Source organism: Festucalex cinctus, chromosome 1, assembly GCF_051991245.1.
Source record: "Festucalex cinctus isolate MCC-2025b chromosome 1, RoL_Fcin_1.0, whole genome shotgun sequence".
NCBI lineage: Eukaryota > Metazoa > Chordata > Actinopteri > Syngnathiformes > Syngnathidae > Festucalex > Festucalex cinctus.
In genome coordinates, this window is record NC_135411.1 from 10205028 (window position 1) to 10232354 (window position 27327).

Sequence of the window (27327 nt, forward strand, 5' to 3'; positions counted from 1 at the left end):
CCCTTTGAGACACTTTTGTAATAAAGGGATATGTCAATAAAAGACATGATTAGTTCTCCTACTTTTTCACTTTGATGGAATAGGCTTCTCTTTTTTTGTGAGGGAAAGCAGCAATAACTAATAACTAAATAGCATAATTGAAAATTAAGTCCAACAATGACAATGTAAGCCACATTTTATTTTAATGTAGTTGAGATATTGGGTTTGTTTGTTTGTTTGTTTGTTTGTTTTTAACCCCGAAATCAAATACTTAATTCCCACAGAACTAACTCTACCACAAACAATAACACGCAAACAAAAGATGTGGGGCCTGTGCGGAAACTTTGATGGGAGAATCTTGAATGACAGAATTAAACCGGATGGCACGGTCAACTAGACCGAGTTTGGAGAGCGCTGGAGAGTGTGACAAAGTCATCGCTGAGAAAACTGTGGTCTACCATTCTGTAGGATACTTCTCTCTTTTCTGCAGACTAAGCAAAACATGAATAGTCAATCACATCTTTGCATACAGTTAACATCACGTTTGTTTTTACATTGCCTGAATTCATTCAATTCAACTGTTGCTATACTATAATGATGATGCATAACAATTCTTTGTAAGGGGAACAATTTTTTGTATCACTTTTTTGTAACAATTTTGTATCACTTTTCTATATATATTTAGACATCACATATCAAATTGGAATTAAAGTACACCTTTTATCACATGGCTCATTTTTATCAAATGTGTATGACCTCACAGACTCAGTAAATCAATTTTGGAACTAAAGCACCACTATAAACAATGTTCATATTTGCAGTTTAGCAATGGGCCGGTGTTTGCTCAATGTTTTATTGCCGTTTGTAGGTTAACTTATGCTGGAAAACAGGCTGCACTTGTGTTTTGCTATTACGTGGAAACCCTGATTTGAAAACCAGCAAGGTTAGCGTCACAAATGAGAATGTTCAGTTGCTTGCTGACTTCCCCCTGTAGGTAACCAGACAACATTCCTACCAATGAAAAGCAGAGGGTGTGTTTACTGAGATGAAAACAAATTAGTAGACAACAAAAGTAGAGAACAAGGAACCAAAAATTACAGAAATAATTTACGAAGGTGTCCTTGATGTGAGACGTTGTGAGAGGCTACAGTCAGCGATGGATCAGTTTGTTTGGTGTTTTTTTCTGTTGGTGTCTATACCTCAGATTAAGGGTGAGTTCTTGTTACATTTCTTGTTTAAAGGCTTGAATGATTCTGAGTTGTAGGTCTAATTCATATTTGACTTTGTATAATAGATGTAGAAAAAAAAAATACTTTGTCCTTCAGAAAGAGAAAAGTTTGTTACTGTTTTTGTCACGGGGGGAGGAGGGTGTACAGTGCACTTCACTTCACAAATATGGCACTTTACTGTACTGTACTGTATTTCATTTAAATTATTAAATTCAATCCCGGTATAATAACCTTATTTATTGATTGATTTGATTTTTATTTTATTTCTATTATTATTATTATTATTATTTCAATCTCTGGTGTAATAACATTATTTATTGAATTATTTTTTATTTTATTAGCACCCAAAAACATGAAAGAGGAGTATAGGCATTGCTTATAAATAGATGAATGAAAAAAACTTTAATATACTAGCAATTAGGGCTGCACGATATTGAAAAAACATGCGATATGCGATATACTTGCTGAACATAGCGATATCGATATTATTGCGATATTTAACATGTACCTCAGGAAATTACATTTTTATTACCTAATGAAAGAAAAACATTTTTCATGGGGCAAAATAAGCAACCTTCATGTAATCTTAGTTAATTAATTGTAATTATGTCTTGATAATTTACAACTATTGAATGGCGATGCACATTTTAGTTAGCATCTGACTGGTCAAATTCATATAAAAAGCATAAAATTCCATATAAAACTTATTGCGTGCCTTTGCGATATGCATATTGCAAGGGCCAATATCGCGATATCGATATTTTTTCGATATATTGTGCAGCCCTACTAGCAATTTATGGTCGGTGACTAGTGCTGACTACTGACTGAGAATGGGTGGATGGGATTGTATTTGTCATTTAACTATAAGTTACTACTTAATAATTACTAGTACTACTACGACTACTACTACTACTACTACTACCACTACCAACAGTAGTAGTAATTAACAGTTAATTACTTCGCAGTTTTCACAGAATTTATCTATTTCCTTCATTGGCATTCAGCTTTTAATATTCAATTTAGCATTCAGTTATTAGCATTCAGCTTTCAGCATTCCCACACAATATCTGCAGAAATTGCACTTAGTCTAGTTCATAAGGTAGGCTAATTCACATACTTTTCTCTTTCATTTTTTCCAGCACAAGATTTACCAGATGCATCAGGTAACATCCCCTGCAACATCCATTTACTCTTTGCATTTTACAGGGTCACTGGGAATCCAGTATATTGAGAGCACGTGTCAAGTTAAAGAGTTAATAATTCCATACCCTGTTTCATTTTCATGTGCTACTACTAGCCATTTTATCAGAATAATAAGAAATACACTTCAATGTAAGTCTTGACTTCATTTTCTGAAGCACAAATACTCTAGTATTTGGTACAACATAAAGCAAGTAATACTACAACTCGGTGACTAGCAAATTTCAAATGTTCTGCTGTGATTCGGTCCAGGCAACAAGATTTACTGTTTGATAGTTTATTAACATCGTTAGTTTATTATAGTTTATTAAATCATTTACCTCTCCTGTTGTAATAGCCACATTATCAGGCAAAACATTCCCAACTCCAAAATCTTACTAGGGCTGGGCGATATGGCCAAAAAATAAAATCTCGATATTTTTCTGCCATTCTGGACGATTACGATTTTACTTGATTTTGATCAAAAGTTAAAAAAATAAAAATAAAAATATTTAAGCAAGGTTTGATTTATTCAAAAATTGATCTTGTGCAAAATGTTCAGACAATAACGTACACGATTTTTTTTGTATCAGTTTTACGGTAAATTTAACATAGCTTGTTCAAAAAAAGCTGCTCATATCTTAAATGCAACGTGCAAAAAAAAAACTACTCACAGCCTTTTGCTCAACATAAATGCCATACATAGCTTATACAAAAAAAAAAAAAAAAACTACTTATGGCTTTTGCATAACCTAAATGCCACAAAGCTTGTGCAAAAAAAGCTACTCATAGCCTTTTGTTCAACTTAAATGCCACATACATATCTTGTGCAAAAAAAGCTACTCATAGCTTTTGCATAACTTAATTGCCACAAGTAAGTAGTTCTAACAATTGTAAGCAGGTATTGTAAACCACACAAAGTATTCTGCAAATATACAACTCAACTCACAATAACATTTGTATATAACAGAACTTCAAGATCAACAGCGTAAAAATAATCAACACCACCTTTTATTGTAATAAACTCAAATTCCTTACAAGCAAAACTAGCCTGTCAACTGACTCTGGCAAAAGACAAGCTCTGGTGCATGTCAAAATGTTTCCCCCGGTACGAAATTCAGCTCAAGTTTGCCGTTTCATGGTGTGCGTGTACTTATCTTTGCTAGCGTTAGCCACGCCGCACTCTCCAAGACGTGAGCATTCGTCCCATTCTTTCGAATGCATTTGGCGCAAGTGCTGGAGGAGGTTAGTTGTGCTGCCTGCTAATTTTCGTTTTAATAGCTGTTCGGCAAACCTTGCACACGCTTTTACTGTGCTCTACGTCGCTCTTGTAAAAGCCGAACATGAGTCCCTTTTCTGGGGTCTTCTGGAGCAGACAATGTGCACGAGTAGGCAGCATACCGTTTGGCCAAAGTAGCTGATGTTGGGCTCCCGGTGATTTGGAAGCGTCACTTTCCTTCGCTGCCGGTTGGCGTGGGTTGGCTTCGCCGCCTGGGAGACCGTGTAAAGGCCTCAGTATACTTCTGCGTCAGGCTCACGCGGAGACGTTACGGCGGAGCTCCGCTCCTGCGTTTGCTTTCAAACTTGTGCGCGATACATATCAGATTAATGAATTAATTTGTTCATACATTTTTGTGCGTGTTTGTGTGAGTGAAAAGAAACGGGGAAAAAAAAAACAGGCGGTAATGTGGATTGCCTGTACGGCTGTTGCGGGCTCCTGTGCGCCTACCGATTCCACTTTTTCATCACGAGTATGATTGTTGTTATGTGTTAGATCAGGGACATTCTCTACATTTAGCGTCATAGAAACTGGCATATGATCTGTTGTTGCCATTCCATACAAGATCTTAACATCCTTGACACACTCGTGCATCCGCAGAGCTCAAACAATGATCTAACCATGAAGTTGTACTCCAAGCTTCACTCACATATGTATAACTGTCACTTGGCGAAAATCTTTACTTGATAGATTTAACTTACTATCTTTGACAAAACTGCATCAAGTGCTGACCAAACATGGACTTGATATCAGAGATATCGGCATTAAAATCACCCATAACATAAAAACAAGTACATTCACTTTCCTCAATAAAAGAGTGGAATTAATTTATATTACCTCATAGTTTAAATGTTCTGTTGACATTTATAGTAAATATTAAGTCAACAAACACATGGACGGTTATCTATCCGGAGCTATCGTTAGCCTTTGGCTAAAAACTTGTAGCAAGCTAAGTGGGCTCTGTGTGGCGTAGTGGCACTGTCACTTACCTTCGGTGCAGGCGGCGTGAGTTCGCTTTCCTGCCCGGGAGACCGTCAGTGAGTGAGTGAATGAGTGAAAAAAAAAAAGCTACAAGCTAGCTGCGCTAGCTAGCAGTACTAGAATTCTCCAGCCATCTGATTTCTGAAATGACTACAGCTGGGATAGGCTCCAGCGCACCTGCGACCCACGTAAGGATAACGCCCAGTTCACACTGAATGCATACCGGTTGCGGAACAGCATCCGTGCGAATGCCGCAAGGAAAAAACAACAACATTTGAGTCTGCGTGTCAATTCACACACGGTGTGGTGCGGAGCTGCAGAATGTTTCCAAAAGGTTTCTACGGCCCAGTCTCAATACCCACACACTACGCTCTTCAATGATGTGTTCACTTAATTCATTGAGGAGCACAGAAGTGTTCGAGAGCGATGGTTACAAGCATGAGAAAAATTATAGAATTGGGACAGTGCGTAGGATGTCATCGACTTGCGCCACTGTGTTCGATTGTCATCAAACATTGTGGCAGTGTTTTTTTTATTTTGGCAATGTTGCTGCTAAAAATCATAGCAAAACTGCAGTAAAGTACTACAATAGTTCAAACCCCAGTCAACTGCATCTCACATTATTTCATAACCAAAGTCATTTTCATATTTTTCACTAAATGCCTAATGTATGGACAAGGTAATGCTGTACATTCTTCAAATATAATGGAATAAACAATGTGTTTTTCTCTTCTATTTATTCTTCAGCTACCATCAGCACAAGTAAGTTGTACACCACAACAACTATCTACAAGGGAAGCTCAAACCCTCAGTTGCCCACTGAGCCAGAGAAAAGACTTTAATTTATGTATCAAGATCTTAGATAAAGCCTGTTTTAGTTGTTGCATAATATTTTACTAATAATTTGAGCCTAGCACAAGGTAATGCTGTACATTCCTCACGTTTAACGGCGGCTTCTAGCTAGCAGCGAGCTACCAGCACCAAGCAGCAAGCTAAGTGGGCTCTGTGTGGCGTAGTGGCACTGTCACTTACCTTCGGTGCAGGCGGCGCGAGTTCGCTTTCCTGCCCGGGAGACCGTCAAAATGGGTTTAGAGAAAAACGGACCACCTCAATGTTCATTATTATTCCCATATTTGACTGATTGTGTAGAAATCTGGGGAAACGCATATAAAAACAATAAATTTAGGCAATTTTGCTGCTTAAAATCATTGCAAAACTGCAGTAAAGCACTACAAAAGTTAAAAATCTCACATTATCTCATAACCAAAGTCATTTTTATATTTTTCACCAAATGCCTAATGTATGGACAGGGTAATGCTGTACATTCTTCAAATATAATGGAATAAACAATGTGTTTTTCTCTTCTATTTATTCTTCAGCTACCATCAGCACAAGTAAGCCCCCAAACCTACACTTTGCACATTGTACAACACAACAACTATATACATGGGAAGCTCAATTAATGTCTCAAGTTCTGAGATGAAGCCTGTTGTAGCTGCTGCATAATATTTTACTAATAATTTGAGCCTGGCTACTAGGGGTGTTAAAAAAAATCGATTCGGCGATATATCGCGATACTACCTCGCGCGATTCTCGAATCGATTCAATAATCGGCAGAATCGATTTTTTTTTTGAATTTTTTTTTTTTTTTTTTTTTTTTTTTTTTTTTTTTTTTTTTTTTTTTTTTAGGATTCACACCTTGAGCATGGAAGAATGTTATATGAACGGCACATTAAGCCTTAATATTTTTATTTTAATGCTGTTCAAATGTGAAACAGATTGCAAACTGTTTGTGTACAGTGGCTCACGGTTATAAGCCTCAAGTTTTAGATAAATATATTCATACAAATCTTACAGTGTACATGTACAAATTTACTGATAGTATTTTCTAAATTTGAATGGAAAAAAATCGCAACAATCGACTTATAAATTCGTATCGGGATTAATCGGTATCGAATCGTGACCATTCGTATCGGGATTAATCGGTATCGAATCGAATCGTGACCTGTGAATCGTGATACGAATCGAATCGTCAGGTACTAGGCAATTCACACCCCTACTGGCTACGTAATTGCTACAGTCCACAGATGAACTATTAGCAGTTCATCTGGCTGCCACCAGCTAATATCCACCTCACAACTTTTGTCATTATCTCATAACCAAAGTCATTTTCACTTTCTTTCACGAAATGCCAAATGTATGGATAAGGTATACAGTGAGTGAAAATACAGTGTTTACATGTCATGTTTCATGCAATATGAAAAGTTGGATATGTTGAGTGGGAAATTGGAACTAGTAGAGAGAAAAAATATTTTAAAAGTCTTCATTTGCCTTTATCTTAAGAGTCTGTAATATATAATAGCTCAGATATTGTTTATTATAATTAACTTTTTGTTGGGTAAAAAAAAAAATATTGAAAAGAACCTTGAAAAAAATGATCGCACATGATATCGCAATCGCCATTTTTGGGGAAAAAATAAATAAATCGCAATTAGATTATTTACCATAATCGTTCAGCCCTAATACGGATGCACTATTAACAGTTCATCTGGCTGCCACCAGTTAATATCCACCTCACAACCTTTGTCATTATCTCATAACCAAATTCATTTTTACGTTTTTTCAAGGACAAGATAATACTGTACATTCATCAGTAAAATGGAATAAATAACATTTTTCTCTTATTTACTTTTCAGATCCTGATGCACCAGGTAACCTAACACCTACACTTTGCATATTGTACACCAGAATAATTATTTGCAAAGGAACCTCAACACACAATTGCCCATTTGTCTCCAGCATTAGGTTTTAAGCAAATTACGAAAGGACCTAACAACAGTGAACAGATGGATTATTAGCAGTTCATCTGGCTGCCATCAACTAGAAAAATCTATCTAGAAAAATTATTTTCATACAGACTGGACAATTTTATTGAGAAACATAAGCTCTTAAGTGAAAATCAATATGGGTTTAGAGAAAACCGGACCACCTCAATGTTCATTATTATTACCATATTTGACTTATTGTGTAGAAATCTGGAGAAACGCATATAAAAAAAATATATATATAAAAAAATTTGGGCAATTTTGCTGCTTAAAATCATAGCAAAACTGCAATAAAGTACTACAAAAGTTAAAACCCCAGTCAACTGCATCTCACATTATCTCATAACCAAAGTCATTTTCATATTTTTTCACCAAATTCCAAACGTATGGACAAGGTAATGCTGTACATTCCTCAAGTATAATGGAATAAAAAAAAATGTGTTTTTCTCTTGTCTTTATTTTTCAGCTCCCGACACAAGTAAGCTCCCAAACCGACACTTTGCACATTGTACACCACAACAACTATATACATGGGAAGCTCAATCCCTAACGTGTCCCCTGCCCCTAGCCAAAAGGCTTTAATTAATGTCTCAAGTTCTTAGATGAAGCCTGTTGTAGCTGCTGCATAATATTTTAGTAATAATTTGAGCCTGGCTACGTAATTACTCCAGTCCACAGATGAACTATTCGCAGTTCTGGCTGCCACCAGCTAATATCCACCTCACAACTTTTGTCATTATCTCATAACCAAAGTCATTTTCACTTTCTTTCACGAAATGCCAAATGTATGGATAAGGTATACAGTGAGTGAAAATACAGTGTTTACATGTCATGTTTCATGCAATATGAAAAGTTGGATATGTTGAGTGGGAAATTGGAACTAGTAGAGAGAAAAAATATTTTAAAAGTCTTCATTTTCCTTTATCTTAAGAGTCTGTAATATATAATAGCTCAGATATTGTTTATTATAATTAACTTTTTGTTGGGTAAAAAAAAAAATATTGAAAAGAACCTTGAAAAAAATGATCGCACATGATATCGCAATCGCCATTTTTGGGGGAAAAATAAATAAATCGCAATTAGATTATTTACCATAATCGTTCAGCCCTAATACGGATGCACTATTAACAGTTCATCTGGCTGCCACCAGTTAATATCCACCTCACAACCTTTGTCATTATCTCATAACCAAATTCATTTTTACGTTTTTTCAAGGACAAGATAATACTGTACATTCATCAGTAAAATGGAATAAATAACATTTTTCTCTTATTTACTTTTCAGATCCTGATGCACCAGGTAACCTAACACCTACACTTTGCATATTGTACACCAGAATAATTATTTGCAAAGGAACCTCAACACACAATTGCCCATTTGTCTCCAGCATTAGGTTTTAAGCAAATTACGAAAGGACCTAACAACAGTGAACAGATGGATTATTAGCAGTTCATCTGGCTGCCATCAACTAGAAAAATCTATCTAGAAAAATTATTTTCATACAGACTGGACAATTTTATTGAGAAACATAAGCTCTTAAGTGAAAATCAATATGGGTTTAGAGAAAACCGGACCACCTCAATGTTCATTATTATTACCATATTTGACTTATTGTGTAGAAATCTGGAGAAACGCATATAAAAAAAAATATATATATAAAAAAATTTGGGCAATTTTGCTGCTTAAAATCATAGCAAAACTGCAATAAAGTACTACAAAAGTTAAAACCCCAGTCAACTGCATCTCACATTATCTCATAACCAAAGTCATTTTCATATTTTTTCACCAAATTCCAAACGTATGGACAAGGTAATGCTGTACATTCCTCAAGTATAATGGAATAAAAAAAAATGTGTTTTTCTCTTGTCTTTATTTTTCAGCTCCCGACACAAGTAAGCTCCCAAACCGACACTTTGCACATTGTACACCACAACAACTATATACATGGGAAGCTCAATCCCTAACGTGTCCCCTGCCCCTAGCCAAAAGGCTTTAATTAATGTCTCAAGTTCTTAGATGAAGCCTGTTGTAGCTGCTGCATAATATTTTAGTAATAATTTGAGCCTGGCTACGTAATTACTCCAGTCCACAGATGAACTATTCGCAGTTCTGGCTGCCACCAGCTAATATCCACCTCACAACTTTTGTCATTATCTCATAACCAAAGTCATTTTCACTTTCTTTCACGAAATGCCAAATGTATGGATAATAGGGGTGTTTAAAAAAAAATCGATTCGGCGATATATCGCGATACCACATCGCGCGATTCTCGAATCGATTCAATAAAAAAAAAAATCGATTTTTTTTTTTTTTTTTTTTTTTTTTTTTTTTTTTTTTTTTTAGGATTCACACCTTGAGCATGGAAGAATGTTATATGAACGGCACATTAAGCCTTAATATTTTTATTTTAATGCTGTTCAAATGTGAAACAGATTGCAAACTGTTTGTGTACAGTGGCTCACGGTTATAAGCCTCAAGTTTTAGATAAATATATTCATACAAATCTTACAGTGTACATGTACAAATTTACTGATAGTATTTTCTAAATTTGAATGGAAAAAAATCGCAACAATCGACTTATAAATTCGTATCGGGATTAATCGGTATCGAATCGTGACCATTCGTATCGGGATTAATCGGTATCGAATCGAATCGTGACCTGTGAATCGTGATACGAATCGAATCGTCAGGTACTAGGCAATTCACACCCCTAATGGATAAGGTATACAGTGAGTGAAAATACAGTGTTTACATGTCATGTTTCATGCAATATGAAAAGTTGGATATGTTGAGTGGGAAATTATAACTAGTAGAGAGAAAAAATATTTTAAAAGTCTTCATTTGCCTTTATCTTAAGAGTCTGTAATATATAATAGCTCATATTGTTTATTAGGGGTGTGAATTGCATAGTACCTGACGATTTGATCCGTATCACGATTCATAGGTCACGATTCGATTCGATACCGATTAATCCCGATATGAATTTACAAGTCGATTGTTGCGATTTTTTTTTCTCAAATTTAGAAAATAGCATTCAGTAAACTTGTACATGTATACTGTAAGATTTGTATGAAAATGTATTATTTATTGATCTGAAACTTCAGTTTTATAACTGTGAGCCACTGTATTTAACAAACAGGTTGTAACCTTTTCCATGTTAGAACAGCATTGAAATAAAATATTAAGGCTTAATGTTCCATTAATATAACATTCTTCCATGCTTAAGGTGTGAGAGTTAGACGTTTTGTTGAATATTTTTCCATAAAAAATGAATGTTAAAAAAAATCGATTCGGCTGCCTACTGAATCGATTCAAGAATTGTGTGCTTTAGTATCGTGATATATTGCCGAATCGATTTTTTTTAACACCCCTAATGTTTATTATAATTAACTTTTTGTTGGGTAAAAAAAAATTATTGAAAAGAACCTTGAAAAAAATGATCGCACATGATATCGCAATCTCCATTTTTGGGGAAAAAATAAATAAATCGCAATTAGATTATTTACCATAATCGTTCAGCCCTAATACGGATGCACTATTAGCAGTTCATCTGGCTGCCACCAGTTAATACCCACCTCACAACTTTTGTCATTATCTCATAACCAAATTCATTTTTACTTTTTTTCTTTTTTTTTTTTTTTTTACCAAATGCCTAATGTATGGACAAGGTAATAATGTACATCCATCATTAAAATTGAATAAATCCAATTTTTCTCTTATTTACTTTTCAGATACTGATGCACCAGGTAACCTAACACCTACACTTTGTACATTGTACACCAGTATGATTATTTGCAAAGGAAGCTCAACACACAACTGCCCATTTGCCTCCAGCATTAAGGTCTGAAACAAATTACTGAAGGGCCTAACTCCGGTGAACTGATGGATTATTAGCAGTTCATCTGGCTGCCACCAGTTAATATCCACCTCACAACTTTTGTCATTCTCTCATAACCAAATTCATTTTTACTTTTTTTCAAGGACAAGGGTATACTGTACATTCATCGGTAAAATGGAATAAATAACATTTTTCTCTTATTTACTTTTCAGATCCTGATGCACCAGGTAACCTAACACCTACACTTTGCACATTGTACACCAGAATAATTATTTGCAAAGGAAGCTCAACACACAATTGCCCATTTGTCTCCAGCATTAGGTTTTAAGCAAATTACGAAAGGACCTAACAACGGTGAACAGATGGATTATTAGCAGTTCATCTGGCTGCCATCAACTAGAAAAATCTATCTAGAAAAATTATTTTCACACAGACTGGACAATTTTATTGAGAAACATAAGCTCTTAAGTAAAAATCAATATGGGTTTAGAGAAAAACGGACCACCTCAATGTTCATTATTATTCCCATATTTGACTTATTGTGTAGAAATCTGGGGAAACACATATAAAACAAATTAATTTAGGAAATTTTGCTGCTTAAAATCATAGCAAAACTGCAATAAAATAGGACAAAAGTTAAAACCCCAGTCAACTGCATCTCACATTATCTCATAACCAAAGTCATTTTCATATTTTTCACCAAATTCCTAACGTATGGACAAGGTAATGCTGTACATTCCTCAAATATAATGGCATAATACAAATGTGTTTTTCTCTTGTCTTTACTCTTCAGCTGTCGAAGGCCCAAGTAAGCTCCCAAACCGACACTTTGCACATTGTACACCACAACAACTATCTACAAGGGAAGCTCTGGCTGCCACCAACTAATAGCCACCTTTACCCTCATCATTATCTCATAACCAAATTCATTTGTACTTTTTTTTTTTTTCCCCCACCAAATACCTAATGTATCCAAAGTCATTTTCATATTTTTCACCAAATGCCTAATGTATGGACAAGGTAATGCTGTACATTCTTCAAATATAATGGAATAAACAATGTGTTTTTCTCTTCTATTTATTCTTCAGCTACCATCAGCACAAGTAAGCCCCCAAACCTACACTTTGCACATTGTACAACACAACAACTATCTACAAGGGAAGCTCAAACCCTCAGTTGCCTACTGAGCCAGCCAAAAGACTTTAATTTATGTTTCAAGATCTTAAATGAAGCCTGTTTTAGTTGTTGCATCATATTTTACTAATAATTTGAGCCTAGCACAAAGTAATGCTGTACATTCCTCACGTATAATGGAATAAATAACATGTTTGTCTCTCTTCATTTTTCAGCTCCGATCAACACAAGTAACCTTCTGCACCTACGTTCTACACATTCTACACTTTGGCAGGGGTTCTTAAACTTTTTTTTTTTACCTTGGGGCCCAACTTTTCCTGTAGAAAGTGGTCCGTGACCCATTCAGAAATTATGATTTATGTTGCCTTATTATTGTTTGTATTTAATAACAAAATCAAATCTAGTTAAGGTGATAAAATCATTATCAAATAATATAATACAAGGTGGTCATCAATGGTAAGGCCAACTTCAAAATAAAAGGCTACCAATTGTAATACGTTTCAGATCTAGGACTGCACGATTATGGAAAAAAAAATAATCACAATTATTTTGGTAATAATTGAAATCACGATTATTAAAAAAAAAAAAAGATATTTAAAAATATCTGTACATACTGTACATTCATAAATTAAAATTGAATACATGACATGTTTTTCTCTTTTATTTACTTTTCAGCTACTATCGGCCCAGGTAACTTACCACATCCTACACTTTACACATTGTACATCAGAATAATTATTTGCCCAGGAAGCTCAACACACAATTGCCCATTTGCCTCCGGCATTAAGTCTTTAGCGAAATGGCTAAGATGAAAGCTGTTGTAGCTCCTGCATATTGTTTAACCAATAATTTCAGCCTAGCTACGTTATAACTACAGTAAAAAGATGTATTATTAGCATTTCATCTGACTGCTACCAGCTGAAATCCACCTCACAACCGTTGTCATTTTATCTCATAACCAAAGTCATTTTCACTTAATGTACAAACAAGGTAATGCTGTATACTCATGAATGAAGATGGAATAAATAACGTCTTTTTCTCTTTTTATTTTACATTTCAGTTATCGGTGACGGCAGCTCAGGTAACATCCCACACCCTACACTTTGCGCATTGTACACCAGAATAATTATTTGCCAAGGAAGCTCAAACAGACAAATGCCCGTTTGACGACGGCATTAAGTCTTTAGCAAATGCATAAAGGATTAAGATGAAAACTGTTGAAGCTGCTGCGTATTGTCTAATCAATAATATGAGCCAAGCTATGTTATAACTACAGTAAAAGCACTAGCAGTTCATCTGGCTGCCACCAGCTGTGTACTCATGAATGAAGTTGATATAATAACGTGTTTTTCTCTTTTTATTTTACTTTTCAGCTTCCGGCAACCCAGGTAACTTGCTCCCAGATCAACACTTTTGCACATTGTACACCAGAAAAATTCTCTATTGTACATGGTACAAACACTCAAGCACTCAACTGCGTCCAGCACAAGTTCTCTCATAGTTGTTGATTTATAATATCTTTTTAAGAATTTAAGGCTAGCTAGCCAGCTAGCTACATTATAACTACAATTTTACAATAAAACAAAACTCACCTTTCAGGGTGGTCTTTTATTTTGAGGAGTCTAAGGCACACCTGTGCCCTTATCATGGTGTCTAATCAGAATCTTGATATGGCACACCTGTGCGGTGGGATGGATTATCTCGACAAAGGAGAGGTGCTCACTATCACAGATTTCGACTGGTTCATGAAAAATACTTGAGAGAAATGGTACTTTAGTGTATGTGGTAAAGGTTTTAGATCTTTGAGTTCACCTAAAAAAAAAATTGAAGCAAAAACATAGCGTTGCACGAAGGGGGTTGCTTAAGTGAAAATGGCTGGTTGAAGGTTGAAGTTGAAATTCAGGCTAATCTTCAATTTTGTATTCATGTTTCATGGTGCTTGACATAATGTTTCAATGTATTTGTACAAGTCAAGACTTATAATAGGATTCAAAAGTATATTTGTATTCAAGTTACAAACAATTATCGGCATACTTATCAGTTATCGACATCGCCACTTTCTAAAATTATTGGTTTATCGGTACTGGTTGAAAATAGAACTATCGTGACAGGGAAATGAACCACTAATAAATAGTAATATTTATATAATTAATATTATTTCCATGCCATCAACTAATATATAAACCTCATAATTTCACACATTGTAACACAGTCATTTTAACTAATGATTTCCACCAATTGTCTTTTGTAAAATTTTCCTTTAAACAAGAGTTTGCTGACGAATACATGCCAGGCTTTTTCATGAAAAGAACAAAATAAATTTTGACTACTGCCACTAAGATGTGAAATAATAGAATTTTTATCTTTTGTTGGTAGATTTCCAAAATAACGCCTCAACGGAAGGAAGAGGTACTGTAACTTCACACGCACATATGCTCACATACTGCCAATTACTGGAAGCAAATCTACTTGTTCACCAAAAACAACTAGCATTGCTGTGCCTTCACCAGTAGATGCCAGCAAAGCACCATCTACAAATGGTTGCTATTACTCATGTCCTGTGAGAAAATGCTGTGAAAACTCTCCAACAGACTCAAAAGTTTCTATATGTTATTCCACTTGCTGGTTATATTAATCTAGATATCAATTGAATGGGATTGATGACATAGTATTGCCATTCACAAAGAAAAACAGAAGTTTTCCGTCTACATTATGCACAATTCTGGTTTGGGCACAAGCAAGTCATAAACAATTAAAGACACAATAGCAGAAAAAAACATATTTAGTTGTTGAGTGAATTCATAACTTCTTGTCTTCGTATTTCCCAACAGTGTACGTGCATATAAAAGCTGATGTTAGGCATGCCGTGGGAGTTAATGTGACAGAAATCCTCCAACAAGTAAGTCATACGTGACACGTGCAGCAAAGAAGTACACATTCTTGCTCTCATTATGAATGTTTGCTCTCTCACAGTTTCTCTTTAATCTAACTCTTGGATTATGTGACGATTGCAAAGTTGACATCAATACAACGGTAACCCCAGACCAGATCACAGTATTCTGATGGACTTCTAACTTCTCCATGTGCAACAGAGTATCGAGAAGCCCGCTGTTCCAGTTTATCAACAATGGTGTATGCTTGCCATGTACACAGGCAGAACTTAAAGGCATGCTCATAAAAATCTGACAATAAAAAGACTACTATACATGAGAAAGCCTTTTTTTTTTCAGATCTGGAATGACAAGCAGGACAAACATAGTACCAGAATAATAACATTTTGCACGAGTTAATTTATCTGGATAAATGAGTTTTTGCACTTAATTTTGGTTTGCTGTGAAGCAGTTTTGTGCCGTCCTTGGATGGTCATTTTTATGTATGAGATGAGGTTATTTTTTTTTTTTATTTAAAGGCTAGAATTTTATTTTATTTTTTATTTTTTTAATATATGCGTCATTGACAGATAAATTTGTCGGACGTGGCCCATTGAATTATCATGTGGTGCGACCAAAAAGAAATAGCCAATATTTTATTTTGAAATACATTTAAAGACAGGAGTTTGTATCATTCATAAGACAACCAAGAACCTATGGTAGAAGCTATTAGGTTTGTACTGTCTCACAACTATGTAAAAATAATTAAATAAATAAGTTACCCTTTTAGCAACTGGTATATATTTGGACATCATGTGGTATTACCTGAAAAAAAAATAATAATAATTTCCCAACAAATTTCTATTTTCATTACAATTTTCCTTGGTATCTTGTTTTGTTTAGATGACGAATTTAGTCACAATTTAGCTTCATAACTATGATCTCAGTTGAAAATTTTATGCGACCATCTGGTGCGACCATTGTAGAAAGCTTTCCATGATAGCTTTAAGTCCTAAATTATAGATGCCATAAGTTGTAGATAATAGTAAAATTGTAGATAATAGGACTTTGTAAATAATAATACATAATTAATATTTTATGTGTGTGTGTGTGTGTGTGTGTGTTTTTTTTAAGTAATAAATTAACTATGCTGCGTCTGGTGAAATCCTTATCCGTCAATGACTCACATTCATCGAACATGAAATGTACTATTATATGAACTGGCTCAATTAAAATCAGACCTGCGTGTATTTTCCCCATGATTTTAAAATGGCATTTTGTCATACATCTATTTAGGAAGTGTGTGGTCTTATTGACAATTCCGTCCTCACGTCACAAGTCAAAACGGCGGTGTAATGCTGCATTTGAAGACAGGAGTAAGGTGGGACCTGGGAAGTTGGAAGTGTGCTTGGGAGCGCCGCTAAAAGGGCCCCGACATCACCAACCAGCTTCAATCTGATGCCACTCGACAATAGAGACACAGACCGTGAATGGCAACACATAATGTACACAATTCTAATATTTAATCTATTTATTTATTATGACGTTAATTTAGTTATTCAAAGTAAACTTCATGTCACCCAACGTGATTTGGACTGACTGCGTTGACCAGAATAACAAATAATTGATTGTAATCAGTCATTTTGGTTGTTTATATTTGCCTGAAACGCTTTGAGGTCGGAAGTGGGACAATCCGACCAGGATCAATCCGGCTTCCCACCTTCCTCGAATGCATCATAAACTCGGTGAAAGGAAGCTCTCCACTCATTGGATTTTGGATCCTTGTCTATTGCTTTGTGAGGATTATTTTGATTGCAAAATGTAACACGATACAGGGGCCACGATACGATATGTATTGCGATACATATGTATCCCACATAAGACACATTTTATTTCGTTTTTTTAAACAAAATATAGGAAAATTGGTACACTGAGACACGTGCCATGTTAAGTTTATAAGTAAATAAATGTTGATATTCTTCCTCTGCTTTAATTTTTCTTAGCAAGACACAGTGTCCAATCACTGGTGAGCTATTTTTGCATTAATTGAAGGCAATTAACTTCAAAGACGCTGCTGGTTTTTGGTTTTTTTTAGATACAATGCAAGCCGCAATGGCAAACGTTAACTGCCTATTTAAAGTTAAAAAGCAATATCGATACTGACGCCTGCGTATCGATACATGTATTGTAATGAGGCCCGCAACGATATATTGCCGTATCGATTTTTTTAGCACACCCCTAGTCATTTGAGTACATAATTACCTAATTTGTAGACAGGGATGTTTCAGGCTAAAGTAATATGATGCGCTGTTTGTTTTCACTGTGTATGGCGGAAACAGGAGAAATTGCCGGATGTTCGGAATTGTCAATGTGCCCCCCTCCCCCAAGTAAGTGCTGAAGAAAAATTGTAGCCCCTCCACTATTTAAGTTGCCATCCCTGCTCTAAGTGTGTAAAAATAAATAAAAGAATACTTAAAGAAACGAGCAAAAATTTAATACGTGAACTACTATAATAGGTAAAGGCCCTTAAAAAAGGGAAGCTTATGAATCGATGCCAAAACGTTAGTGCGATGCCTTTTTTCTGACCTTGATTTAATAACAGCTGGCACAAACAGCATTAAAAGACATGACTTCATTGGAGTTTTTAGCAGTGTTTCATTTGTGCGGCCTTTACTCATTCAATGTACTTTATTTGTTAGTTTTTAGACCTTGATTGAAAGCTCACTGGACACAAAATTGTGTGGAAAATAGCGCACACCATTTTTGAAGTGTTCGTCTGTGGTATACATTGTGGTATTTAATGTTTGTAGACTCACACCGCAAGTCACAGCAGATACAAAATATGAACGTACGGTATTGAATTTGAATATTATCTTGACTTACCTTTTATAAGTCTTCTTCAGTATGGCCGCTAGCTTCCTCGGCTAGCAAGCAAGAAGGTCCATTAGAAACAACGAAGAACATGGTAGCTCACGGAGGATTCGTCACGTGTCGCCAAGTAGTTTGTTTTGGGTCCACTGTATAACATGTAACTGGCTTAATTTAGTTTATACCTGTACAGTACTACTACACTTTCATGGTACGACGACTGTACGAGCGTATTGAACGTGACTTGAGTTGAACTCTTCGTGCAATATCACTTTTCACCACAAAGCTTTGGGAAAATTGAAGTGTCGTTAGAACCCAGAGGGGCGCTGTTTTACCCATTTTGGAAAAAGGGGCTATGCGTTCGTTGGCTTCAATCAACACAAGTGCAGTACAGTAGCCTATACATAAGATCGAAAATAAAACATCAGCCACACATAATAATAATAATAATAATAATAATAATAATAACAATAATAATAATAATAATGTTGTTGTTGTTGTTGTTGTTGTTGTTGTTGTTGTTGTTGTTATTATTTTTATTATTATTATTATTATTATTATTTTTATTATTATTATTATTATTATTATTATTATTATTATTATTATTATTATTATTACTTCAATAAGATTTTCTAATAAAGTATACAAGATATCCATACATATTGGCATTTAGGATACAAAAACAATAACAAAGATAATTGATTCATTTTATTTGGAGTAAACTGTGCCATGGTGGACCGTGCATTTGGTACCCGGGCGTTTCCCGACTGAATCCACCTCTTACCACCACTATCATGTTGCAGTTACAGAACGCATCAATACTTTACTAAAATGCAACATAATAGCACCCCCAACTGTGCTACGTACATAATTTGGAATCATTCATAATAAAGATTTATTCTAATAGCATTTACATTGTAACTTGTAAATGTAGGTCAATGATTCGGACAAGTGATGTTGCCAGCACAGAAGGCCCTGTAAGTCACCCATGTTTTTTTTGTTTTTTTAAATGCAGAAACATTATGGGCAGACTGTTCATGTATAAACAATACTGAATATATTTAGCCGTTGTTTTCTTTTTGGTTAGCATGTCCAACTCAGAGTCAAAAGATTCTGGTTTGCGAATCTCCCTCAAGCGGCCTTGCTTAGTGGACTTGGCATGCTCTCCCCCACTGCTTGCACGGGTTTTCTCCTTTGCCGGCTTTCTCCGACAATAAATAGGCTAAAACATGCATGTTTGGTTTATCGATGACTCAATTGTCAAATTTTTTTTGCCATGTGATTGAATGCCATATACCCAAAGTCTGCAGCAATAGATCCACTGAGGTTCTCTCAACACAATTTTGTCAGAGATGTACTTTTTGGGGGTAGTTTACGGGGTGACCTCCACATCTAAAAGAGGATGAGGCAATTACTACGTAGGAAGTGGAAGCAGGTTCCCGTGGCCCCAGGGACTGCAACGACAGCTCTGAGCGGATAGTTCAAATTAGACAAGCGCTGTCCATCCTCACAAACCTTTGACCCCACTGATTTAATTGCATGAAGAGCATGTGTAAATGAGTGCAGTTCTTCACCCCTTCCCCTTGTGGTATCACACAGTTAATCGGCAGAGGGGGCAAAAGTACTTCACATTCTGGGCTTGAGTGCTTGTGTGAAAATAAATAAATAGGCTAACAATAAAAAAGGTAAATGTAGTAATGATTCAACTATTTTTTTTATATGGTGTTGTTTGTAAGTTCACGCTGAAAATTACAGCAACATTTGGTCACATTTAACTTCATACAATGTTTAAAAAAATTAGTGTCTTTTTTTTTGCATGTCGATAATTATATTTCTCAATTTATGATACTATATTTAATAGTACAATCAAAATATTTAATGGCGGCATCCCTGTTTGGTTCAAGGTGTGGCTCCAATAGCTACATAATATTTTTTGCCAGGCCTAATGTGTGTGCAAAACGTCATATATTCTCACGCACGTTTAGACCATCAAAATCGCCATGGCAACAGTAGTTGACAAAAAAAAAAAAAAAAAAAGCTGACTTTGCTTTTCGTTACACTTAAATGTTTAATATCAATTTTAGATTCTAAATATGTTTGATATAAAAAATTAAATATACAGTACATCAGAATGCTACATCTAAATTTGCAGTAAATAATAAAAATAAAAAAAATATGTTATAGCTCAATGTTAAACTTAAAGTTAAATTTTAATGTTAAATCTAAATCTTAATGTTATATTTAAATTTTGAGTCTAAATGTAAATTTGTAATTTAATTCAGAATATTTCTGTCGTGAACGTGGAAGTGTGGTGGTGGACCCAAATGCAGGAGGCGGACGAGTCAGGGAGGCAGAGGTGCGAAAAAAGAAGTAAATTTAATCCAACAAAAACCAACGTAGCAAACAGGGCTTGGTAACAACGAATACAAAAAATACCAGAGGGAAAACTATACAAGAACAGACGACAACACTGGCAACATGAACGTGGGGAAACAAGAATAATGAACCGACAAAAACTGACACAAAAACCGATAACTAAATACACACACTAATTACACATGACGAGACACAGCTGGGCAAGACACAAGTGGAAGGGGTTGCTGATTGGATGTAACATGAGGATGGGCAGGAAAACACAGGTGGACATGGAAAGGCTTAACGATACTAGGGAAAAACAGGAAATCAAAACATGACAAACTAAAAACCCAACAAAAGCAAAGCAAAACCCACCCTAAATAGAACCAAAACATGACAATTTCAGGCAAAACTAGAAACTTGGGTAATATGCAATTTCAAAAGTTTCTATCAAAACCAAAATAAAAGCTCAAGGTCTCGGTTAGGATTCAGGACAAGGTGTCATCAACCGCAGTGGCTGAAAAAAGATCTTTTTAAATTATATGGCATTAAAGTAAAAAGTCATCAAAACATTTCTTACTTTAATATATACCTGAAAAATGTACAATACAGTACAAAATTTTTACTTGGCTACTTTCCACCTCTCCTCGTCATCTCCCTGTTCAGAACAGGTAATATTTGCAATGTGTGTGCGCGCGTGCGTGTACGTGTGTGTGCACAAATCAGAAGTGTGTGTTCTCTTTTTTTAAAGCAGCCACCCCCACCCCACCCTACAGCCCCCCCCCCCCCCCCCCCTCCACAATCCGGCTATGTAATTGAAGTTAATTCTGCAGACTGCGGTTCACGTTTCGTCACCACTTTGTAAACTTAGATCATTCGGGGTCAGCGTGAGGTTGAAGCGACCCTGTAGCCATGCGTCCACTCGCCAAATATCAGTTACCATGTAATGGTGAAGGAATGTCGCCCAGTCTCTGGTGACTATTGCCTTTTTTTTTTTTTTTTTTTTGTCTTAATTAGAACCAATTTGAGTGTGGGATGTCATTGTATTTGACTCTGAAGCGATGCTGACATGCATGTGCGTACACTCGCTGGTCCCAGCATTAGATACACTTGCTCATAAAATGTAAAAAAAAAAATCTTCAAACAGAAACTTATTTTTTCAAAGAAAAAAATATTATTACTTTTGACACAGTTGGAGAGATCATTCTAGCAATCACTGTCAAATGGTTGTCATTAGAACTGCATCACCAACTGCATCATCTCGTTTTGTTTTTATATTTTCTCGCCTTCAAATTTTAATGGCCCGTCTTTCGATATACACGTCGTCCGGACAAATTTGTGTTCCAGATGGGATTTTTATAGATAGTTCCCACGCACTCAGCTGGTGGGTGTGTCCAGCACCAGCTGACGTCCGCCATATTGTTTGGTCTTTCACAGTTTGAAGCCTGGACAAACTGATAAGAAGACACTTCTAAAAAGGCTTAATGGGCAGCAACGAGCACGCAAAAGACAACGTTGGACAGAAAAAGTCTACAGGAAAGGAATGCCAGCGGTACGATGCAAGAATTGGAGTGATCGCAGGGAAAGCTCCCGATACACTGAAGAAGGAAGATCTGGTGGACGATGTTAGACGCCTGCGACCATTCACGTACATCGACATTATGAACTATCTTATAAATGCAAAGACCTCGTTTGAACAACTAAAGCCATTAAAATCAATACAAGCCATTTACAGTGATACCTCAGCTCACGAACATAATTGGTTCCCAGAAAGTGTGTGTAAGGCGAAAAGTTTGTCTTGCGAACATTTATTTCCCATAAGAAACCATTAAAATGAGAATAATCCGTTCCCAGGTCCCTATAAAACATAATTTTCTACTAAATAAGCCTTAAAACTACACAAAAATATACCTTATTTTATGTATAATAAATGTGCTATTGTATTGTAATTAAGGAAATAAACTGTACTGTATAATAAAGTCGTTTTATTTAGCTTTGTGATGGTAGTTCTTAAGGATGGTAGCAATGGTAGACTTACTTCATTCGCGAGCGTTTATGGAACGGTTGCCGCTCATTCGCGCTTTCGTGCTCACCGGAGCGGAGGAGGCGTGTCCCTTGGTGAACAAGGAAGTGGAGCACTTTAGCGAGTCAACAAAAAGTGAGCACCGCCAACTACTTTCACCTCTTTCCTGGGACTAAACTGCCGTGGCACTATTTTCTCCTTTTTTGAGGTACGTGATAGCACTTTCACTTTTTTTAGTGGCGCGAACTCCATTGACTACAATGCAAACGCGCCGCCGTCCCTCGCCGTCCCTCGCTTTTGGTGAGAACGTAGCATTAGGCTTAACACTAGCCTGTGGTGGGGTCTTTTTCGGTCCCATAATAGCAAAAGTACACTCAATATGGTCCAAAATGTCTATCAAACACAAACCACGTCCGCACTAAAAGAAAGGGGGTGACGAACTGGGACGCCGTGAGCGTGCGTCAGCTTCTCGTGGCCGCCACCGTGGTGCCGTTCGATCGCGTGGTTTGGTTCGTCCGCCGAAAACGAGTTCGTCAGCAGAGACTATATGCTCGCGAATTTAATGATCTTGAGGCGAAAAGTTTGTGAGCTTAAGCGTTCGTCAGCGGAGGTTTTACTGTATTACAAAAAGTGAGAAAACTCTTTTTAAATGACAACCGAAACTACCAAAATGTCCCTGGTCTAAAGTTACTTTTTCAGATAAACGTGTATTTCTGCTTATTTGTGGGTTTTCCATTGCATCCTAGACAATTTTTGTTTGGGGACATTTTAGTAGTTTCTGTTGTCAACATAACACAGTTAGCCACCACAAGCTAACATGGGGTTTAGCTTGTAGGCAGTAGGCTAGACTGGACAGGAACGGACTAAGACAATATGCTTAGTAAGAACAAACGATAAATAGTAATGAAGTGATCATCAGATATTTCATAGGTTCATCCTTTTTGTTGATATTGGCTAGCCGCAATTTGTGACGTTCCTCACGAAGCAATTTAATGAAATGACCTTCAAGTTCTCGGATCTTTGGAATGGAATAGAAACCCGACTTATAAATTCCATCAGCTTTATTAGTACAACCACGTACCCAACACGTAACAACTATATCGGTTCTGAAAAAAGGACACTTGTTTGTTGCAATTTACTAGAGCGTAAGAGCGCACAGCGTTAACTGCTACGACAAGCAAACAAAATGGCGGACACACGATGTGGTGATGTCACATCGGAACAATGTATTGTTTATACCAAATGCAGATGAAGTTGACAAATTTTACGTTTGATTCAGCTATACCCGTCTCGACATCAAAAAGCAACCATAATCATAATGCGGGATGTTCTGTGAAATGAAAACTACGTTTAAATCCGACCAACGCCACCACACATCAAGTTGTGTAGACATCACTCGTATGGGGGTGTGCGTGCGTGTGTGTTATTGATCCTGATTGGGCCTCACGGGACGAGATTCCAGCCTGCCGTTGACCCACACTTCTCCGTGTTTCCACCCTTCCCTGCGATCATCAGAGGCAGCTGTCTATTCCTGCCAGCAGGCCGGCTCGCGTGACATTTCTGATTGGTAGGTGAGAGAGAGAGAGAGAGAAAGAGAAAGAAATCGTACAGTGAAAATCACAAGCAGGTCTTGGCTGAACTGGTCTTTGCTGACGTTTCTTTGGCTTGGTGACTGTCAAAACATTACCTCGGTCCGGCCACTATTTAGAGCTGTGTTTCTCAAATAAGCCACAAGTCGGAGCTTAGGAGAATTTGCAACAAACTATTATGTTTTATCTAAGGTTGTGCATCTCTCTAATAAAATACTCGATTCAATACGCATCATTCTCAGCACCTTGGGATGTGATACAAGGAAAGTTCAGTGGAACGATTTAATTTAAGGTTATGAGGAAGTTCCTTGTTGCCGTTTTACAATATGAATGTGATTTTGCGTATATACATATATATATATATATATATATATATATATATATATATATATATATATATATATATATATATATATATATATATATATATATAAATTAGCGGTGTTAAAAAATCGATTCGCCAATATATCGCGATACTACAGCACGCAATTCTCGAATCGATTCAATAGGCAGCCGAATCGATTTTTTAACATCCATTTTTGATGAAAAAATATTCAACAAATCGTCTAACTTTCACACCTTAAGCATGGAAGAATGTTTTATTAATGGAACATTAAGCCTTAATATTTTTATTTCAATGCTGTTCTAACATGAAAAAGGTTACAACCTGTTTGTTAAATACAGTAGCGTACAGTTATAACATTGAAGTTTGAGATCAATAAATAATAAATTTTCATACAAATCTTACAGTATACATGTACAAGTTTACTCAATGCTATTTTCTAAATTGAGTAAAAAAAATCGTAACAATCGACTTGTAAATTCATATCGGGATTAATCGGTATTGAATCGAATCGCGACCTATGAATCGTGATACGGATCGAATCGTCAGGTCCTAGGCAATTCACAACCCTAATATATATATATATATATATATATATATATATATATATATATATATATATATATATATATATATATATATATATATTAGTGCTGTCAAAGTGAAAGCCTTAACTAATTAATTAATCACAAAAAATTATCGCATTAATCATTGTATTACCACAGATTAATCACACTCTTTTTTTTTTTTCTTTTTTTTCTTTTTTTGTATGTGTGCGTGCGTTTGCGTGCGTGCGTGCGTTTGCGTGTGTGCGTTTGCGTGCGTTTGCGTGCGTGCGCGTGCGTGCGTGCGTGCGTGCGTGCAAATACGTAGAAATTTATACTCATTCATTCACCTAAAACCTTATAAATATCCCATTACCCTTCGCCTTAACCAGGTACTTCAGAATCTTGCCAGAGTCGTGAGGTTTAAATGGTCAGGAGACCAGAGAAAAGGTCAGAAAAAAAAAGAAATAAAGAGAAAAGAAAGGTAAATCAAAGTGAAATCCAGCACCGACCAAACACTTCCTGCCTTCCCCATGATTACAAAATCAAAGTCTTACGCCAACCCCGGAAGCCTCTAAATTCCAGCAAATTTAGCGAGATCTCAAGAGACCAGAGGAAAAACTAGAGAGAGGAAGGAGAGAAGGATCGATAAGGCAGAGTGAGATCCATAGAAGCCAGTACATCCAATCCATCAAAGTGAAGTCCAGCACCAACAAGACCCCCTCCTGCGAGTCTTATGCCAACCCCAGAAACCTCATACTTCTAATAAATTAAGATCTCAAGTGACCAGAGGAAAAACTAAAGAGAGGAAGGAGGGAAGGATAGATAAAGCAAAGTGAGAACCACAGACACCAGCACCAACTGATTCAAGGGGCTGTGGGAGGGAGAGGCTACTTCTGTTGGGTTTCAGTAGATGCTGGTGCGACGGATCTGGCATGCATAAGGACCACCACCAAAGAAAGAAGCCGTCAACCGCGGTCCAGCAAAGCGAGCACCCCCCCCCCCATCCCCCCCCCCCCCCCCCCCCCCCCGAAATCCCCAGGCCGCGGCAGCACCAAGGCCACCCCCAAGCCACCCGAGCGGACACCGGTCGGCGAGCCGACCCAGACGCCCGGAACACCCCCGCCCCAGCCCCGGCCCACACCCCCGAGCCCAAGGCCGCAGAACGAGGCCCAGCGGGCCCCCACAGCGCCCCACCGGTCCCCAGCCCCCATCCCCCCACGACCCCCCCGCACCCCACCCAAACCCGCCACCCACCACGACCCAGGCCCAACCACCCCCGACCCCCAAACCCCCGAACACACCCCGACCCCCAACACCCAACCCCCCACCCACCCATACCTCCACCCCCCCAAACAAGCCCCCCCCCCCCCCCCCCCCCGATGGCCGCCAGTGGATGGTTACATTAAAGGAATCTGTTGGAGTTTGAGCAATAAACATAACTGCATGCATTAAAGTAAAGCATTTAATAAATGTTTACATATGCCATAAGTCATTTTTTCCCATTTTAAATTATGCTAATAATTGATTAGAAATTTTTTGAAGACGTCCTCATAACATTAAATGTAAAAAAAATTAACACATAAGAGGTGCGCTTCAAATTTAGCGGGCAAAATATGTGGGGGGGGGGGCTTTTTAAGTCAGTGATTAATCATGATTAATCAAAATTCTAAGATGTGATTAATCTGATTAAAACATTTAATAACTTTGACAGAAACTTTTTAATCATATATATATATATATATATATATAAATACATTAGGGATGTGTATCTCTTCAATAAAAGATAATTTGACGATTCGATATCTCGAGCATAGGTTGTGATATTATTCATGAATGGTCATTTTTCATTAATTCTTAAGTGCAACGATTCAATTTGGTTCGATTCAGTGGAGTTACGATTCAATTCGATATGGTCCAGCTCAGTTTGAGAGCGTATGAGGAAGTTTCTCGTTGCCATTTAACAATATAAATGAACTTGTCAGTACTGCAAATACGAATTGATCAATTGATTATATGTATCTCGGTGTGATATAATTCAAGAACGGTACATTTTAAAGTAGAACGATTTCAATCGGTTTGATTCAGTGTGGTTACAATTCAGAATGATTCATTTTGATACACTCGTCTTTTAAGTCATAATTGTTCCAATTCAAATTGCTTTTGGTTCGATTCCAGCTTTCCGCCTTCCTGGGTGGAGTTTGCATGTTCTTCCCGTGCCTGCGTGGGTCTTCTCCAGGTACTCCGGTTTCCTCCCACATTCTAAAAAAAAACCATACTTGGTAGGTTG

The 27327-nt window shown here is 36.8% G+C and overlaps 1 protein-coding gene across 7 annotated transcripts; it reads left to right on the forward strand.

Moving 5' to 3' along the window:
* The first annotated feature begins 1083 nt into the window (after positions 1-1083).
* LOC144015002 (uncharacterized) lies at positions 1084-15651 on the forward strand. Of its 7 annotated transcripts, none has more exons than XM_077515318.1 (19): positions 1084-1190; positions 2348-2371; positions 5395-5409; positions 6027-6041; positions 7344-7358; positions 7939-7950; positions 8757-8771; positions 9353-9364; positions 11204-11218; positions 11523-11537; positions 12104-12118; positions 12399-12413; positions 12660-12720; positions 13120-13134; positions 13505-13525; positions 13818-13832; positions 14821-14853; positions 15276-15343; positions 15418-15651. In XM_077515318.1, exons 2-19 carry the CDS (start codon positions 2363-2365, stop codon positions 15505-15507), a joined length of 456 nt encoding a protein of 151 aa, XP_077371444.1. In that variant the 5' UTR covers positions 1084-1190; positions 2348-2362; the 3' UTR covers positions 15508-15651. The 7 variants fall into 7 exon arrangements, with proteins under 7 accessions (XP_077371444.1, XP_077371467.1, XP_077371475.1 ...); XM_077515302.1 differs by having other exon boundaries at positions 1090-1190; positions 12660-12674; XM_077515341.1 differs by lacking the exon at positions 5395-5409.
* Positions 15652-27327: the final 11676 nt, after the last annotated feature.